This window comes from Topomyia yanbarensis, chromosome 1, assembly GCF_030247195.1.
Source record: "Topomyia yanbarensis strain Yona2022 chromosome 1, ASM3024719v1, whole genome shotgun sequence".
Taxonomy (NCBI): Eukaryota; Metazoa; Arthropoda; class Insecta; order Diptera; family Culicidae; genus Topomyia; species Topomyia yanbarensis.
Window position 1 is genome coordinate 94618888 of NC_080670.1, and position 20019 is coordinate 94638906.

Genomic DNA, 20019 nt, shown 5'->3' on the forward strand with positions numbered 1-20019 from the left:
GCGAGTTGGATTTCTGACGAAAGTACCGCCAGGCAATCATTCGTTCCCTTTCCTCTCCGAAAACCAAACTGGGTATCTGAGAGCAAGCCGTTCGCCTCAACCCAATTGTCGAGACGTCGTAGGATAATTTTTTCCAACAATTTCCTGATGCAGGATAGCATTGCAATCGGTCGATACGAGTTATGGTCGGAGGCTGGTTTTCCCGGTTTTGGAATAGCGATAACTCTCACTTGTCTCCAGTCGTGCGGGACAATATTCTGCTCAAGAAGCTTATTGAATAAATTCAACAAGCGTCTTTTTGCTAGATCAGGCAGATTCTTCACCAAGTTGAATTTAATTCTGTCTGGACCCGGAGCATTATTGTTGCATGAGAGGAGTGCAATTGAAAATTCCATCATTATCAAAGGCCAATCTATGGAATCGTTACTTGTGGGAGCATCGCGAATGATTTTCTGCGCAGGAGCAGAATCTGGACAAACTTTCTTGGCAAAATTAAATATCCAGCGATTCGAAAAATCTTCGCTTTCATTAGTTACGTTTCGATTCCTCATTCTTCTGGCTGTGTTCCAAAGAGTACTCATTGATGTTTCTCTTGACAAGCCATCAACGAAACGTCTCCAATAACTAGACTTTTTGGCACGACGGAGACTGTCAAATTTGTTTTGTAAAATCGAATAATTTTCATAATAATAATTTTCTCACGTGTACACCCTTTCCGTTTCATATTTTTTTTGTAAGCAACTTGTCTAGCTTCATATGCATCCGAGCACTCTTTGTCCCACCAGGAATTAGGAGGCCGGCTGTTCATTATCATGCCAGGATTGCATTTCGTTTGGGTTTGTTCTGCTGCTTCAATAATCAAACCCGCTAGAAATTCATATTCTTCGGTAGGATAGTAGCTCTTCCGTCGAAACAAGAGAAGTGGAAATTAAAGATTGGTATTTTTTCCAATCAATATTTCGTGTCAAGTCATAAGGGACATTGATTGAATTCGTGAGGCCTAATTTACTGTTAATTGAAATAACGACTGGCAAATGATCGCTGCCGTGAGGATCACGTACAACCTTCCACGTGCAATCTAACCGAAGTGATGTCGAGCATAGAGATTGATTTAATGCATTTGGTCGTGCGGGTGGTCTGGGAATGCGTGTTGCTTCGCCTGTATTTAAAACTGTCATATTGAGCTCGTCACAAACATTGTACATCAAAGAGGATCGATTATCATTGAAGAGGAAACCCCACAATACTCCGTGCGAGTTGAAGTCTCCCAGTATCAGCCGCGGAGCAGCCATGGATTCCACTACCTCGAAAATCTGACGTTGTCCAATTTGAGCTTTGGGAGGTATATATATAGAAGCGATAGACATGTCTTTGCCTTTAATGTTCGTTTGGACTGCTACAGCCTCAATGCCCGCAAACAAGGGGATGTTAATTCTATAGAAAGAATAGGACTTTTTAATTCCTAGAAGCACTCCTCCATACGGGGTGTCTCGGTCTAGGCGAATAATGTTGAAATCATTCAAGTTGAAATTAATGTTTGAGGTAAGGCATGTTTCACAGAAAGCAAAAGCATCGCATTTCAAATTATGCAGCAAAATTTTTAAGGAATCAATTTTAGGTATGATACTTCTGCAATTCCACTATAAAATAGTGATGGGATCTTTCACTGGAGAAGGTGCATTATCCATCGAAAGATACAATCGCTGCAAGGAAGGGCCATTGAGCAATCAGCTGCTCTAAAAATGTTCTAATTGTTGGGAGGAACGCTGAAAGTATACTTTTTAGTGGTTCAGAAATATTGAATGCTTTGAAAATCCAATCAACAATTTCAGAAAATTTCAATAACCCTATCCCCTTCTTTCATGCGCTAATCACGATTACAAAACAATTTGTATACCCGATTGTGGTGTCGGGCCGAGATGGAATAACACGACAGTTAATGGTTAAATAGCTTTTTATTATTTTAGCGGTTAATATTTTTCAAGCCGTTCTTACTCTGGCGAATTCCTATCACTTTATGTGTTTTTCATGCGCGAGGCAAGGAATCTGTCAAAATCAGGAGCAAGGTATTAGTGTGTAAGAGGTTTGGCTGCTACTAGTTCCAATATGATATAATGAAAGGTATAACACTTCTCCCTCTCGTAAAAATATGTTCATGGTAATTAAATAAAAACACAATCATAGATTAAGCTTCTGTGGATGTTTGATAATCCTATTTGAGCGCCTGATGGGCATAGTTGAAGGTCTTTCTGGGTATCCTGGTACTGTTCTAGAAGGAGTAGTGATGCCTTGATTGACCTTGACCGGTGTTGTACCACTCGCGTTCTCACTCCCCAGCTCTGCAGCAGGTTCGATTGGAGTGTCTTTACCAGCCACTGGATTGGCAGCAGTGACTACAGGGTTCGTAGCCATGGATACAGGAACATAATGATTGATAGCCGGCGTTGGAGATTCGACAACATCTTCACGAAGATTTTCGCCTACTCCGACCATATGATCGATGTGACGTTCCCAGATTCTTCCATCGTCGATACGAATAATGTATCGTAGCTTTCCAGTCTTCTCGACGATTCTTCCAAACTTCCATTTATCGTGAGATAGAAAATCCCGAACTCGATCACCATCTTTAAACTCTCGTACCACGCGGTTCGGCGCGGCGCGAGCTTCGTTCTTTGGCAATAGAAGGTCCAGTCTCGACCGAATTTGACGGCCAAATACCTGCATGGAAGGAGATTGGCCTGTAGCTGGATGCAGCATCTTGCGGTACATCAACAATATGTTGGACAACTCTGTGTTCATCATTGATTTCGAGCACTTGAGCGCCTTCAGCTTCTGTTTGAATGTTTGCACGTATCGCTCGGCTTGTCCATTCGTAGATGGATGATATGGGGCTCCCATTTTATGAATTATTCCGTTCATCCGTAGAAAATTTTGGAATGCTTCCGATGTGAACTGTACACCATGGTCGCTAACCAGAACCGAGGGGATCCCAAATGTGCTGAAGATCTGACGACACATGTTAACTGTACTTTCAGCCGTAATTGACTTGCACACTTTTATCTCAGGCCATTTGCTGTAGGAATCTACAAGAATAAAGAAGTAGGTGTCCATGAAAGGACCAGCAAAGTCCACGTGGACTCTTTGGAATGGTAATGTCGGAGTTTCCCAGTAGTGCAGTCTTGTTTTCGCTGGTTCAGATCTCACCGATTGGCACTCGGCACAATCTGCAATCATCGTCTCAATGTCTCGGTCCATACCAATCCACCAGCAGTAGCCTCTAGCCAGCGATTTGGTACACGTAATTCCGAAATGTGTTGAGTGTAACTCCTCCAACACCCGTTTCCGAAATACCTGCGGTGCGTAGACTCTGATTCCTCTCAGCAAACATCCCTTCTGTAGTGAAAATTCCGTTTGTTCTACACCAAATCGATCCTTGGAGTCAACGTCCTGTCTGTACTTGATTCCTTGGACCAGCACACGAACAGTTTGATCTTCTGCAGTTGCCTGCGCCAGCTCCACCGCTTTTATCGGCAGCGTCTCAATTTGGTTTAATTCTACGATGGTTTACTCCTCGATGTCGTTCTCTGGATCGGCCTGCGGCAATGGCATTCGTGACATGGCGTCCGCGTTTGCATGGTTGGTGGACTTCCTGAAGCGAATCTCGTAATGAAATGATTGTAAGTAGGTGGCGTAGTGCTGCATCCTCAATCCTGACATGACCGGTAATCCTTTATGTTCCCCAAAAATTTTAGAGATGACTTGATTGTCGGTGATCAAAATGAATTTCCGACCGTATATATACTGGAAAAATTTCTTAATACCGAACAATATGGCATACGCTTCTTTGTCCACCTCCATGTATCCTTGTTGAACTGACGTTAGGGTTTGGGACGCGAACTGAATGGGACGTTCCGTGCCGTCCGGGTAGAGATGACTAAGCACAGCTCCCACGCCGTATGGTGATGCATCTTTAGCTAGTGCCAGTGGTAACTCGGGTGAATAATGGACTAGGCAGTCCTTAGATTGCATTTGCAACTTAACAGTGCGAAATGACTCCTCACACTGTTTTGTCCACACGAAGGGGACGTCTTTTTTTAGTAAATTGTTGAGAGGATAGAGCACTGTGCTAAGATTCTTGAAAAATCGTCCATAGTAATTTATCAGACCAACGAACGATCGTACCTCCTCCTTGTTCTTTGGAATTGTCATTCCATTGATGGCTTCAACCTTTGCCCGAATTTTATGAATTCCCTCTTTATCGATCATGTAGCCGCAATACTCAATAACGTCCGCAAAGAATTCGCATTTGGACCTATTCACTCGGATGTTCCATTCACTCAGTCGCTGAAGGACTTCTTCGAGCCGACGTAGATGCGTATCTTGATCACTGCCAGTTATTTTGATATCGTCTAGGAATACACTCACCCCTTCGATGCCTTGCAGTATTGTTTCTATCTGTCGTTGCCATATTGCTGTGGCTGAAGCAATCCCATACATAAGCCGATTTGGTCGGTACAGACCCCGATGTGTATTCAGCGTCAGGATTTCTCGATCCTCCGGAGCGACTTCCATTTGTAAGTAAGCTTGAACCAGGTCGATCTTGCTAAATTTTTGTTCACCGACCAGCGAAACGAATATCTCATCTACGGTAGGCAGCGGGTGTCTGTCCACCAAAAGATGTGGATTCACGGTTTGTTTGTAATCCCCGCAAATTTGCACACGACCTTGAGATTTCTTTACCGGAACGATTGGTGTGGCCCAATTACTTTGGTTGACTTTAGTAAACACATTCGGCAACCAGCTTATCCAATTCACTCTCGACCGCACCCCGCATGTTGAATGGGATCTTCCTTGCCTTCATAAACACTGGTCGAGCATCATTCTTCAGCGGTAGGTGTGCTTGTACGTAAGAAATCTTCCCGATTGAATCGTCAAAAACTTTCGGATATTTCATCAACACTTCTTCCAGCGCAGTGGTGTGATCCGGAATAGCGGCAGCAATCACATTTACACCCCCAAGTACTCTATTCCAATCGATCGAGATTTCCTGCATCCACTCGCGCCCGAGTAGCGGATGCTTTTCCGAAACCACCACATACAACGGTAACTTAACATTTAAATCTTCATATTCAACTCGCGCATCGAAAATTCCCAACACTTCGATGTTAGTATTGCAGTAACTCATCAGCTTGGTTTTACTTTTACGCAATCGAACGTTCGGAAAGAGATCTTCTTTGTCTTTTGCGCTAATGATACTGACCGGCGATCCAGTATCAACTTGAAAAAGAATTTTCTTCCCATTCACCCGCAGATTCAATCCGTACTTTGCATGGCTCGATTTAGAGTCTACGATACAAACTTCGCGCACGTTTGTTTCGACATCGTCTGCATTCAAATCGGATTCGTCGACGTAATTTGCTTGAACCGAATTAGATCTTCCCGACCAATTCACCCACGGGATGCCGCTAAGACGGCATTCTCAACCAACTGAGGTCATTTTGAATTCACTAGAATGCCAATGGGACTTAAAAATAGCCCAGCAACATTCCAAAAACTAATGAACACAATTTTATATGGTTCAAAGGGTATCAAAGCCTTCGTATATTTGGACGATGTCATTGTGTTCGGTCGAACAGTAAAGGAACACAACGAAAACTTGGAGAGATTTTTGAAAGCTCTGAGGGAGCACAACCTCAATTTGGAGCCTGGGAAATGTCATCTTCTCATGGAGAGATTGCAGTATCTTGGACATGTTATCTCGAAGGACGGAATCCGCCCCAATGGAGACAATGTGGTAGACAATCAAGAACATGAATAGACCAAAAACGGTGAAGGAAGTTAGATCCTTTCTTGGAACCGAAAATTTTTAAGGCAAATTCATTCGAGATATTGCCGCAAAGAGGAAACCTCTAAATGATTTACTTAAAAAGGAAGCAAAGTTTGTGTGGAGTCCGGAATGTGAAAACGCATTCAACGAATTAAGATTACACTTAACTTCGGACCCAATATTAGTAAGACCAAATTACGAAGACACGTTCGTAATTACTACGGATGCAAGCGACTTTGCAATAGGCCCTGTGCTCTCCAACGAAAAGTCAACAGATCGCCCAATTACATATGCAAGTAGAGGACTGGTGAAAACACCGGTGAAAGCATTGGACGAACCGCAAGAAGGACAGCAGGGGTGCACACCAGGACCATCGTAAAGTTAGGATGTTAAAAGAAAAATGAAAAGATGATAAGAAAATTGTAAATATTCCGTTTTTTTGCTAATAGTGAATAAGAAACATAATTTTGTAATGGCAATCTTAGGTATTAGGACGCAAAAGACTTTTAACACATACCTTTTTTTAATGACCCGCGCAATCGTCTTGATGATGTGTCTCTCCGAGGCATCATCAAGCTCAGTAAGTAAGGGGGCAGGCAGAATCCCTAATTTTCTCCGGTTTCAATCCCGGTAATATTTTATCATCATTTGCCCATCTCTTGGATTTCCGATTCCATGAGTTAAGTTGCATCATAAATATTTAGCCTTAAGCTAAGCAAGTTTCATTGACGCTGCGCTTTGCATACGTGAAGGCAATGTTTAATGATAACAAAATTGTTTGTTTACGCCGCGACCCTTCCGTAGCAGGGGCATGGCATTACCTCGGGAAACGACCCATTGTTTTAATTGGGTCGGCTAGCAACCGACAGCTCTTGTGAGAGCTTTAGAAATGCTTTCAAAAACTTCGTGCATCTCTCTCAGAGATACGCGAAAGCGATCTAAATCCACGTGGTTAAAAAGTCTTTGCGTACGAAAGTTGGGGGTCTTTCGTTTAAGTCGTTCCCGCCCGGCTGCGTTCGGTAGGCAATTGATTGTAATAGTTCTCGCCCGGCCGCGGCATTATATTTAGTGACGGCGTAAAAAGGCTTAGGCTTAGCCTATGATACGCCAGCATTTCCGACTTTATATAGTAGTTCGGCGCAGTTAGAAAGCCCAGGTTTTGATAACAAATTTTAGTGCAAGAAAGTGAAAATATAAACTAAAAGAGTCCATGTTACACGAGCTACAATTTGACATCGCATTCGGAAAGTGAATTTGGTAGTTTCCTTCTTACCTTGGTGACAGTGCCCCAACCCTCTCCCGCTTCAACACGACCATCGCACATCACACCGTCGCACCACCGAAATACGTTCCACAAACGGGGGGCGCTCAGTTGGTCAATCTATGACGGACTACATTCGCCAACATCTTCGGCCACCCTGAAATTCTGGAATTTCTGAAAGAAAATAATAAAGGAAAACAATTCCTCTGGAACACAGCATAGTCGATAGAAGTCCTCGAATTCTGTTGGTTGCATTCAACCGTTACTCGGCGTCCTGCTTCGACGATGGCAGGATGCATATCTTCTCCACAGACCTCAGCAGTCCAGTCGCGGTTTTCAACGTTACCACTCGTACTACACCATCTTCTTCAGGGTGCACTTGATCAATGTGAGCCATTTTCCAACGAATGGGTGGTGTATTTTCATTCAGAACCACAACCAACTGCCCTACAGATATTGGGACAGGAGGTTGCCAACGTTTAATTCTTCCCTGCAGCTGTGTCAAATATTCTAGTCTCCATCGTTTCCAGAAGTCCTGAAGTTTTCGTTGTATCAGTTGCCAATGGTTCAGTCGGTTCGTTGGAACGTTGGTTATATCCAATTCAGGAAGCTCTTGCAAAGACGTTCCGATCAAAAAATGCCCCGGGGTGAGTGGTTCCAAATCAGTGGGATCGTCCGACATCGCTGTTAGAGGTCTCGAATTTAGGCAGCCTTCGATCTGCACCAATAAGGTGCTCATATCGATACCACTGTTTCCCCCAGGCACCTTCAAAATATGTGTTTTAGCCGATCGAACTGCCGCTTCCCAGAGGCCTCCAAAGTGAGAAGCCCCAGGTGGATTTAAATGCCACTGAATCCCTTCTCTTGAACACTCTCTAGTTATCACTCGATGATGCTATTTGCTGCGTAAAAGATTCAAGAGCTGGTTTAGTTGATTTCGTGCTCCAATAAAATTAATCCCATTATCGGAGTAGATACCGGATCATCTACCCCTTCTCGCAGTGAAACGACGCAGCGCCTGTAAAAAACGTTCTGTGGACCGTTACGTTACCGTTACGCATGCAGTAGGAAGTTCTCCCATGAACTGTTGTACAGGTTTAGGTCTCGTTCTAAAGCAATGGAGACACTTGTGCACAATTTGCTGACCACACTGCGGCCTCCTAATGGCCAATATTTCAATCGAACTACTCCAAGAAGTAGCTGCGGCCCTGCGTGGAGTAAACGTTGGTGATAATTCTCTAGCAACATCTTAGTCAGAGGGTGTCTAGCTGGAAGTACTATCGGATGTTTCTTGCTCTCTGCTTCACTTGAATAGCTGAGTCGACCTCCTACGCGAATCAAGCCATCGTCATCCAACTGCGGATTAAACCAACGTAGGTGCGAGCTCCTAGCTACTGACCGCATCTTCGACAAAGCCACCCATTCTTCCTTAAAATAATCATGCTGGACCTTTCTAATCAAAACAAACTCCGCTTCTCTCAATGCCCTTGTTGTTAAAAACTCTTTCGGCTTTTCCCCTTCTGAAGGCCTCAAAAACCTCTTCCATCGTATCCACCAAGCTGTGCGCCGAATCATATCAGTGAATGATGAAAACCTTCCGATGTACCAATCTATGAACGTTTCTTGCTAAGCTCCTGTACAGTTAACGGTCGACTTTCGTCTCTCTCCTTCCACGTCCTCTGTATTCTCCTTCGTCGATAATCTCGGCCATGTAGTTCTAGGTTCTATAAGCCAATGCGAAGCTTGCCACCATAATCTGTATCCTACAATCTGCTCCGGAGTAATCCCACGTGATATGAGATCTGCTGGGTTTTGCCCTCCTGGCACATGTCTCCACGTATGCCCTTCTGTTATCCCTTGGATCTTAGCTACTCGATTTGCTACAAATGTAGTCCACGTCGAGGACGTTGCCTTGAGCCACTGTAGTACACACGTAGAATCAGTTCAAAAAGCATGTCGATGTTTAATTCTAATGAATCTGTGACCTTTTCTGATAGTTGTGCAGCAAGCAATGCTCCACACAACTCCAACCTGGGTATTGATTGGCACCTTAGTGGTGCCACCTTTGACTTGGATGTAAGCAGTGCAACCTTCACCGCTTCTTTCGAATCTATACTTCGAACGTATGCGCAAGCTCCATAAGCACGTTCAGACGCATCTGAGAAGAAATGCAATTCCACGCGTACTGCTTCTGCGATGATCACACACCGCCCAATGCTTAACTCATTCAGACTCGGTAGCTGGTCTTGGAATTTTCTCCATTCATCGCTCATATTCCTTGGTAGTGGTTGATCACACTCTAATTTCCTTCCTTTCGCATCTTCCAAACACCAAATCCTTTGCAAAAAGATTTTTGCAGTGGTAATGACTGCGCCTACCAAACCTAATGGATCAAATAATGTTGCGATGATTGACAATACCTTCCATTTAGTTAGACCTTCGCCAGGATTTGATTTATCATTCTTAAATTGGAACCTGAACACATCCGTTCCGGGTCGCCAAACCAGTCCAAGCGTTTTGACTGTTGGGTCTGGGTCAAGCTGTACTTCATTCATTGGTAGTGCCAGGGTTTCTTCTGGTACGCCCTGCAATACCGTAGGACAATTTGACGCCCACTTCCGAACCCGAAATCCTCCGACCCCCATCATAGCATCTAGTTGAACTCGAAGATTCACTTCCTCAACATTGTTGGCCCCCGTTAACACGTCATCCATGTAAACTTCCTCGTTAACGACCTTGACAGCCAGCGGGTAGTGTTCACCTTCTTCCAATGCTAGCTGCTTCAGTGTTCTTGTTGCTAAAAATGGGGCCGGTTTGGTGCCGTGGGTGACAGTGAGAAGCTCATACGTTCCCACTTCTTCTGCACTATCTTCCCGCCATAAAATGCTCTGTAGCGCGAGGTCCTCTTCATTAATCCAGATCTGACGAAAAATCTTTTCAACACCCGAAACTAACATTATTTGTCTTGTTCGGCAACGTAGGATGATTGACCGGAGATCCTCCTGGATTACCGGTATGACGAGCAGTGTATCGTTGAGAGATGTTCCAGTGGCAGTCTTGCATGATGCATCGAACACCACCCTAACCTTGGTTGTGGTGCTCTCTTGTTTAATCACGGGATGGTGCGGGAGGTAGCATCGTTTTCCTGTGACAGCCAAAGATGCATGCACCTTACGCATGTGTCCAAGCTCCAGATACTCTTTCATGAAATTGTTGTACTGAAGATGCAGGTCGGGTTCCCTTGATAATCTACGTTCTAATGCCTGAAACCGCCGGTTTGCGATGTCCCTCGACTCGCCCAACCTGGCCAATACGGTTTCATCCTTGGGTAGTGAGACTGTATAATGACCATCCGTCCTCCTATTCACCGTCCGTGTACACTGCTCCTCACAGCGTTGTTTCTCCGGCGAATAATTATTAGGGGACCCTACTTCCTCACAGGACCAGAAGCGAGATAATATCTCCTCCAAATCCACCGCCATGTTGCAAGATATATGGTGTGCATTTTGCAATCTTGCTATCTTTCCTGAGACTATCCAGCCAAATACCGACTCGGTTAACTTTGGTAAACCTTCTCCAAGTGAGAATTCACTTCCTGTGTTGAAGAACGCGAAGAAATGCTGGATGCCGAGCACCAAATCTACCAATCTGGTTGTAAAGAAGGCTGGGTCTGCCAATTCCATTCCCTTTGGAAACTCCAACCCGGTCATATCGATGTCCCTTATTGGCAGATTGGCTGTTTCCTTGGGAAGTAGGAGAAACTCCATTTTTCTCGTGAAGTCAGATACTCGTGACCTCACCATCGCTGCAACCTTATGTCTTACTCTTGTGGTGGCTTGTCCAATTCCAAACACCGTGACATCGGAACGCTGTCGTTGGACCTTTAGCTGTTGACATAGTCGTTCCGACATAATTGCAATTATTTATACTGCTCCCTTCCGCCTGGCCAGTGTTTCCTTCGCTGGCGTTGGAACGGAAACATACGAAAGTATGATGCTTATCCATATAATTTCGGCACACATACTTAGAAGAACAATCCGTTGCTTGATGTCCTTTCCTGAAGCAGTTGCGACATAATGAATGAGTCCGCAGTAGCTAATCACGTGCAACCACAGCCCTTGAAATGCTGGAAATTGGTAAAGTAAATGAGCATCGGAACATGCGACACAACGGCCTCCAGCCGTCTGAATGGCCCCGTAACTAGTGTGCGCGACCGGTTGCCTTTTCCTTGACGATTGAGCATAATCCCCCTTGGTATCAGACGTCTTGGTTGGTAGTGATCCTAATATTCGGACTCTTCTTTGTAGGAATTCGGTCAGATCCTTGACCGTGTCATGTTCCTTTGTCGAAGAGTATTCCTCCCACCCTCTTCTAGTTGTTGGATCCAACCAGGCACATAATATATCCAATAGTAGCAGGTCTTTGTAGTCACCTGGTTGCAACAACTGATCCAACGTCTGTACAGTCCTTTCAAATCCCTCTAGCAATAATTGCAATTCCCTGGCAGACTCCCTTGCCATAATTGGTAGCTTGAACAAAGCTTGCACTTGACCTCGCTTTAACAATTTACTATCGTTATAACGCATAGTTAACGTCTCCCAAGCCACCTGGTAATTCACTCTAGTGATGGCTAACGGATCGACCAATGCCTTAGCTTCTCCTGCAAGGCATCCCTTTAAGTAATGAAATTTTTCCACATCCGGAAAGTCGGGCTTCCAGTGGATAAGAGATGTGTACAAATCGCGAAAACTCAACCACTCATCAATATTACCGTCAAAAATCTGTAATTTGATTTGCGGGAGCCTCACGTGCTCGATGGTGGGTTGCTGAGTAGTGTCGAGCCCTCGTGCAGACACGTTAAATGCGGGATGTACATCTAACTCCTTGGATATATCAAGCAATCTTGATTTTGTATAAAAAAACGTGTACAGTAATGTTTCGATTATATCACGGTCGGTCTGTATTTTAGCGTGATATATTTGAAGCGTGATATATTCAAAACAAACCAAAAAATTGCATTCAAGCATTAATCCATGTATTTCTATAAACAAAAAGTAATGAAAAGGTCAAGTTAGTCAAAAGAATAAATCATAGTAGGGTAATGGGCCTATTTTTGCCATGCTTCTATAATCACAATACCCATTTGAAGCCGTTGGCAGCGTCTGCCAACTTTGTTCAACGCATTGGGTAAAACGGTATGGCATCAGTGGATAATTTTTCCCCACACAGCTTCACCTTACGTAGCACATACCGTTTCTTAAAATAGTTGAACCACCCAAAACTAAACTTAAAGGAATCTGCCACATTAAGGTTTTGGACAAATATCTTGACTATTAAAATCAGTGTATTCGAAGAGATTACGATTCAGTTCTCGTTGTTTCAACATCCATAGAAATAGTCTCATCACCAATTGTTGATGTCGTCCTTTCAAAAGAAAAGTATTCACATCGATACAAGAGAAAATGCATATCTAGGCATACCTATATCTTGCGTAATTTATTTTTCTCATTATAACAACTAACTAACAATTTAAAAAAGAAGTTGATTTGTTTACTTGCTACACCAAACGGTCCCTCCAGATTGTCCCTTAAGGACACGGCAAATAAGTTACGAAGAATTAAAAACTAAAATTGAAATCGGTCAAAGAATATTTCGGCAATCCTAGTCATTGCAACAACGTCTTGGTAAAACATGATTTCGAGATTATTCACGTTTAAAGTTTCGCGTCACGCCCTTAACTTGAAGGAACAAGATAAACAGCGCTATAACTTTGCTTCTACTACTTATACCTCTATAAAAATTTCAGATACTTCCTTAAAAACTATACTTTAAGATAAAAGAATAAAAAAGTTCGACTTTTTAACCGACCTCATCATATATAAACCTTAACGAAATAGTCCGAAACCTAATAATAGGCTCATTGCCCTATATGTAAATAAGCAAATCAATTGTAAAAAAACCCTAAAAGTGCCAGAACACAACATGTGGCTTAATTGGATCAAAACGTATCTGTTTTTTCAAAAAGCGTGATATAATCGAGATAAAACCGTGATATATTCGAGGGTGATATAAACGAGTATTGATATAAACGCATAGTGATATAATCGAAACATTACTGTACTAAAATTAGCCTGTTCAGTTGCACACGCGTCTTCACCAGAATCGTAATCTTCATGCGTCTGCATGTCCAATAGCACTTCATTGACCTTCTCTCAAAGCTCCTCAAGTGCCTCTAACCGAACTGCAACCTGACTAGCAGTTGTATCCCCACTCGCAAGGTCTACTAACCGACCGATGTCGTTGAATGTTCCTGGTAGCGACTTCAATTTAATCTGCAAAGCCCTTAAAGTCGGCGCCTTCTTTGTTGTGGAAGCAGAAGTTGATGGCATCGCAACGTAGTTTTACTTTCGCCAAGAGATAAATAAAACGTATGAGTTTCTGTTCACTTGACCTAGCTTCGGCTAGACACACACTGTAGAGTTCTTACTAACCTGCCGGAAAAAATGATACTCCGTCTCTACAGGTATGCTTCTCCAATGTTGATTAAATATCAAACCCCAGCGTGGCGAATGCAATCTCAAAATTGCACTATGCTCGGATGAATCATTCACTACCAGTGAAATATACAGATGCGATCGTCGTTAGTATATGTGTGTGTTCGTGCGATGACAGCTCGATGAATAAGGTTGGTTCAAGTGCAGATGATGTAGATCGGAAAACAAATCAGTGTAATATCACAAAATCCAGCAGCGGCTGGACATATACTGTTTTTATTTACCTGGAAAACCATGGCAGTCCACCCGGTTATAAGCATTGCGATATCCTGTTTCCAGCGAGGACTTCGCAGTACCAAAATATAGTTAGTTTCTTATGACGAGTATGAGTCGCATTTAGAGTTGAAATTAACCTCTCGCCTCGATGGGGACCGGTTTGCCAGTAGCAGTAGTTAAAAATACGGTGTTAGTATTACTGTTGTACCTAATTTCGACTGGACATCGTACTAAATGTTCACTAACTTCGGAAACTGGTTGATGCTCTACCCAATTAGATACGATGACAGTAATCTAAGGTGTTTTACGATTTTGAGTTCCTTGGTGATGTGATGTTGCTGATGATGGCGGTAACTGCTGATGGCGGCAATCTCAACTCGCAAGCCCGCAAAAAATCCTCGAGGGCGTCTATACCCTTGAAAGCTCACACAATAGGGTTTCGTGATGGCGGAATACCTTTGATACAGATTATCCGAAATGGCGTTGCCCTTATTGAGTCCGATGGTTCCGTAAGAAATTCTTTGGTATCCAGCGCTTGTTGATCCGATAGTGATCCGGCTCGAAGGACCAATGTTAAGGGGGAGCGCTGGTCCTTACCAAATCTGGGAGTTCTTGGCTCGTAATTCCTTTGTTCAAATATGGGTTGCCTTCCTTCAGTCCACTGGCTGGAAATTATTAGGGTCACCTTTTCTCTCGGAATATTATTGGTAACAATTCCACTCCCGTCCAAGAAACTACACTTTATTGTTCACTAACTACACTTCATTTATTATTTTACAATTAAATCGCCGACCTTTATTCCTTCTGAAATCTATATTTCTACTAACTCTTAAATTAACATTTTTAATTCATTTTATGGAAAAAACATTGTTATATCTATTTGGCTCTCAACCAATCACGAAATTGCAGCTCTATATATTTTGCTTATGAGTGTGTTTTATACACGACCATCGCACATCACACCGTCGCAACACCGAAATACGTTCCACAAACGGGGGGCGCTCAGTTGGTCAATCTATGACGGACTATATTCGCCAACAGATACATTTCAATTAACGACGCTGAATCCCTCTGGACTGGCCTTTGGATAAAGACTAGACACGTCTATAGCGGACCCTATACGTGTCAGGAATATTGTCAATAAATATATTGATAGGACTGCTTCAATCCATCAATCCCAATTAAATTCTACAGAATCAATATTTTCAAGATGACCTTACACTAACATTATAGAGTTCTATGCAAACGATTTCACCCACACTACTTGGGGGTTTGTTTTCCTCCAGCTGTCATATATAAAACTGTCAGCCAATTTAAACATTTGAATTAGCTCTCGTAAAGTATTTATAATGATGTTGAAATGCTCTATGTCGCTGTAAAACTTATTCGGGGGACGTACAATTCCGGTTGGTCATATTCCATCATGAAAATAATCCGACCGAAAAGTTATTTTCGATTTGTTTTCCTCCATCTATGACAGGTGGAGGAAAACAAACCGTTGACCACACTAATACAGTTACAGACTGTCAAGTACCGTAAATCGGGGTGACTTTGACATTCGGGGTGACTTTGATCACTCGAAACTTTTTTCGTAGATCGCTTATTACACCAGAATAGTCTACCGAATCATTTTAGTTTGAAATGATTTTTACTCTAAACTTATGAAATACTGGTTTGTTATACTTTTTGAGTATTTTGTTCGGTTTTTGGGTACAAAAACTACAAAAAACCGAAATTTGACTTCACCTTATTTTTACGAAGCTTCATAAAGTGTCTATTTTTTTATAAAACAAATAAATCTCAGATTTGAGCAAGAGTGATAAATTACAAGCGAGATTTTATTTTCCTTTAGAGTGGGATGTACCAAATTTACTTTTAAGAGTTTGTTTATTTTAAATACAATGTTTTGTGAAACTAGTTGGCAATTACTTCAAATTTTTTTAAGCTAAAACTCGTAACTTTTTTTATTGTTCAATATTCCAACGTGTTAAAATGGATGAAACATTTTGTACATTGATAAAGCACTGAAATAAAACAATTTTAGCAGTTTTAAAGGTTTTCAGAATCTTTTATTCTAGTTGGACACAAATTATACGAATTTTGGTTACTCAAATTTTACAGTACATTGAATACTTTGTATAATACCAATTAACATCTATTTATCAATGAGTACCTTTCCAGAATTAATTTAATCAAACATTTGAATGAAAAACATTGACATCAATAACTTAATGTGGGTGAACATGCAGGTTATCAAAGTCACCCCGGAATACGAAAACGGACATCAACTTGAAATCATTTTTGGAAAAATAGCTGTAAGCGGACAATTTTAGGTAAAACCATCCAATATTGTTCTCCATGCATCAGTACATGGTTTAAAAATATTAAACTTGAAAAAAATGTGTTGCGTCTAAAAATATGCAATGATTACTTCGAAAAGTGATCAATATCACCCCGGTTTACGGTACTATATATTGATCAATATATGATTGTCAATATTTCTGCTCGGGTCCGCTTAGCGTTTGTTTACCATTTATCTGCCAGTATTATTATTCCAATCGAGCACGAGACCTGTCAATGGCCCTCGTTGCTGAATGATTCCAAGCGATTTTCTACGGATTGAGTGCTTTTGACAAGTCTGTTACTCGATTGGAATGACACTTACAGATAAATAGTAAGAATAAGATAGAGATGGCGAGTCTTATCCAGAGGGATTCAGCGTCTTTATTTTCAATGTCAATAATCTGTTCAATCAAAGGAGTTGCACTTTTGATCCACTTTCAACTGTGCAATTCGATTTGGTGGGAACTGTGCAATACTGTAGCTACAACCGTGTGTGGTCCACCTCGGTGGCACGGCTGTCATCTACATACACTTGCACGGAAAGAATGTGGTAACCAAAACGTGGGTAAAAAATCCTCAGCGGTTAGTTTCAGTGCTGCGAACTTAAAATTAGGTATTTTTTTGCAAATGGCGATTACTCCTTGAGTGTGTAAAATAGTTGAACCTCAATTTTGGGTAATTTGAAAATAGTAAACAAACCGCTATCGGCCGTAATGTTTTTAATTGCGTGAAAATAATTTTAGAAAAGTATAAACGCCGTGTTTTTCGGTTCGGTTGTTCCGGTAATATTACTTGTTGAAAATAAACTTTTGCAAGATAAAAAAGTGTGAATGCGAAATTGGTCTCGTATCAAACGAGAGAAACTAGAGGATGTTGAACGAACCGGTATCGTAAAATTCTGCTGAAGGTAGTGAATTGACCGAGACATAGCTGCAAACAGCAACCATCAATGTAAGCCAAAGATAGCTGGATTTTGATGCCGGTTCCTCGTTCAAAGGCTCGTACTACTTTGCCCTTCTTAACCGGTCGAATGATCTAGATAACTACTTATCCCGACCAATCGGAGCTGTCCTGGGTCCAGCTTAGTATAATGTAAGTATAAAAATCATCCATTCTAATAACATCCTTAAAGGCAAATCTTTGTTTCAAGAACACACCAATGTCGTCAAGTACATGAGCTGAATAGACCTTTCTCGTCAAAAAATTTTATATGATAGGATGCTTCCTTTTTATCCCCAATTCGTTACTGCCTATTGCCCCGATGATTTGGTACCTCTTACTATTGAAAAAATCAAAAATAGTGCAAGCTGCTCATTTAACCCCATATTCTGAATACCTATCTTGCCTTGTTTCCCCATATTTTTACACCATTTGGATGAACTTCCTGTGGGGAATACTAAAAGGATGCCAGATCTGCATATATATTAGTAAATCTGCAGATTTTGCATTTTCACTGCAGATCTTTTGCAGATTACAAATATTTAGCAGAACAAAGCCTATGCCAGCCATTTAAATTATATACACACTACATTTCTACGTCGCATTTATTGAAGATTTTTATAGCATTCGGCAGACTTTTATATTTTTACTGCAGGCTATTGTTTAAATAGACCTGGCATCACTGATGCTGAAATGATTCATTCATATACCTGTCAATAATATAGAGCATTGTATGAAAATGTATAACCTCACTTTTCTGACGGTTCGGTGTGCTTGTTTGCCTAAGACTTGTTTACACGGACTTTTAAAATTTACATTACTTGAATACTTTCGATGCTCTTTGAAAGAATATCAACTCAAGAGGGATTGGGATTGGAACAATGGTAACCTGGTTCATACATTGACCAATCGGCGCTGGATGTAAAACCCGGTGGCATATGCTGAATCGTAAGATCAAGCATTGGGCTATAAAACGATTGCTTTCTGGATGATGGATAAGGATTTGTACACATTTGTTTGTTTGCTCGTGGGTTAATTCCTAACAAGATGATCCGATTGATTATTCATTTTTAGGTGGTGAAGTTTACCTGAACTTTATAGGTAACGAATTCGGTCGATGATAAGTTGTTGAAATGATTTTGATCGTTCAATGCCCATATCGAAGAACGTTTCCATTGGTCAGAATGCCTACCAGCGTATGATAGCTGCAAACATGAGGACAACAAGGTTATCGCTTTCGAATGGAACAATTATTTATTATTCGTGTTCAAGTTCCATTACAGCAAAAGTTTCGTCGATTATCGCATTGTCGTTGATTTAGCCGGCAAATGCAAAATAGCGCTCGGCACTGACAATAAGGAGTAAGAAGGATTTGATTGGAGTGATAATAATAATGCAGAGCATTATACATTCTGGTAGAATATCAGAGAGGAGAAATTATATGTAAATTTATATTATATCCCGAGTAGCCATCATTTTGGCACCGCAATAAAGCTATCTGCTGTATTGTTCAAATTGGCACCAAATAACTAGGCAGCGAATAATAAATTTCTTAGTCAATTTATTTACTTTTTCGGAAGGATAAGTAATTAGTATGTCGTGAATATATGTGTCGCCGGTGCCGTGTGTTATGGTATTACCGAACGGAACCGTTGGTCAGAAGACCGTCCTTGTCGTACTGGTCATAGATGCGAGGTTTTTTCTCATCTGATGGCACTTGACATGCTTCGGAGATCTGTCTTAATGCTCTCTACTTAGCGCAGGATACGCGAAACCGCTGCTAGCTTTCGAAAAAAAATTCCTAGCTGCTGCTTTTCTATCAGTCTCTCTCTCTCTCTCTCGACTGAGGACTACAATTTCGGTCGACTAAATTGTGCTATGAAAATTGTACTTCCTGGAATTTCACCTAACGAGATCAATTCATTGTGAGGAATTTCGCTGCGTTCCAATATTGCTTGCCTCTGTAGGTGATGATGTGTGTGGATTCACTTCGGCAGCCAGCTCTTATGTTTTGGATAATTTTGCTATCTTATTCTGCTGAATAAATCATCTTCCTAAAGCCTCGGCAAGTCAGTAGGTTTGTTCCAGTACACGGAAGTCACTCCGGAATAAAGAGGAGCAAAAATATTTGCTCCTTTTTACTCCGGTTTGCTACCAGAAGAAGAAAAAAGAGAAGAAGAGAGTACAGGAACGATTTTCTCCGGTTCCAGTTTCTCCTGGTAATGGAACAGACCTAGTCCTGGCACTCTTCTCGACTATTCCTGGCACTATACCGCTGGCGTCGCACTTATGACGGTGATCAAGATTGGCGAGAGTGGCAGTGGTTACGTCGGAATTGTTCACTCGACAAGCAGTAAGTGCAAGGACTCTGCTACTTATGCCTGAGCCCCTCATTGAAACCTTCGTCCTACCGGAGTGTTAGCTTCGTCCGATACCGGAGCGTATTGCTGAACCGAAGCAGTCTGCTACTGGCGCTGCTTCCTTCGAATCGGAATCGCTGAATATTCCCGTTAGTCGAATGTGTCCAACGTGGCCGAAGGTAAACCGATTGCAGCAACACCACCAGCCGTAGCTGACCTTTTAGCCTTTAATCCAAAAGAAGTTTTGGTCGAATTCATTATAATTCTATGTAAAATTTAATACTGTTTTATTTAGTTTGATTGCGCATATTGTTTACATGAGACACTCCCCTTAATTCGTTGAGTAAGTATTTCACTGCCTTTATAATCCTTTTGGAATCAGTTACAATAATCCATTATAATCATTTTATGATAAGTGTATTGCTAGTTAGGACTTTTATATCAGCCGGGCTCTTTTATAATTTGTTATAAAATCATTATCTAAATTCTTCATAATCCATTGTTACGTTATGTTTATGC

The 20019-nt window shown here is 41.7% G+C and overlaps 1 protein-coding gene and 1 long non-coding RNA gene across 2 annotated transcripts; one reads left to right on the top strand and one right to left on the bottom strand.

Annotated features, from left to right (window-relative positions):
- Window positions 1–2178: 2178 nt before the first annotated feature.
- Window positions 2179–4572, bottom strand: LOC131696396 (uncharacterized protein K02A2.6-like). Its single transcript, XM_058984940.1, has 2 exons — window positions 3822–4572; window positions 2179–3554 (listed from the first exon to the last, which is right to left on the bottom strand). The coding sequence occupies exons 1-2, from the start codon at window positions 4570–4572 to the stop codon at window positions 2179–2181; spliced, it is 2127 nt and encodes a 708-aa protein (XP_058840923.1).
- A 13333-nt stretch (window positions 4573–17905) lies between these two features.
- Window positions 17906–18633, top strand: LOC131678067 (uncharacterized). Its single transcript, XR_009303579.1, has 2 exons — window positions 17906–18155; window positions 18215–18633. It is a non-coding gene; the product is annotated as an uncharacterized LOC131678067 (long non-coding RNA).
- The last annotated feature ends 1386 nt before the right edge of the window (window positions 18634–20019 follow it).

Excerpts from the sequence above, each read along its gene's own strand:
- LOC131696396 (XM_058984940.1), bottom strand. The coding sequence starts at position 4,572 with ATGGAAGTCGCTCCGGAGGATCGAGAAATCCTGACGCTGAATACACAT. Across the intron at positions 3,555-3,821 it reads AGCGTATGCCATATTGTTCG|AATTAAACCAAATTGAGACG; the intron begins GTATTAAGAAAT and ends AAACCATCGTAG.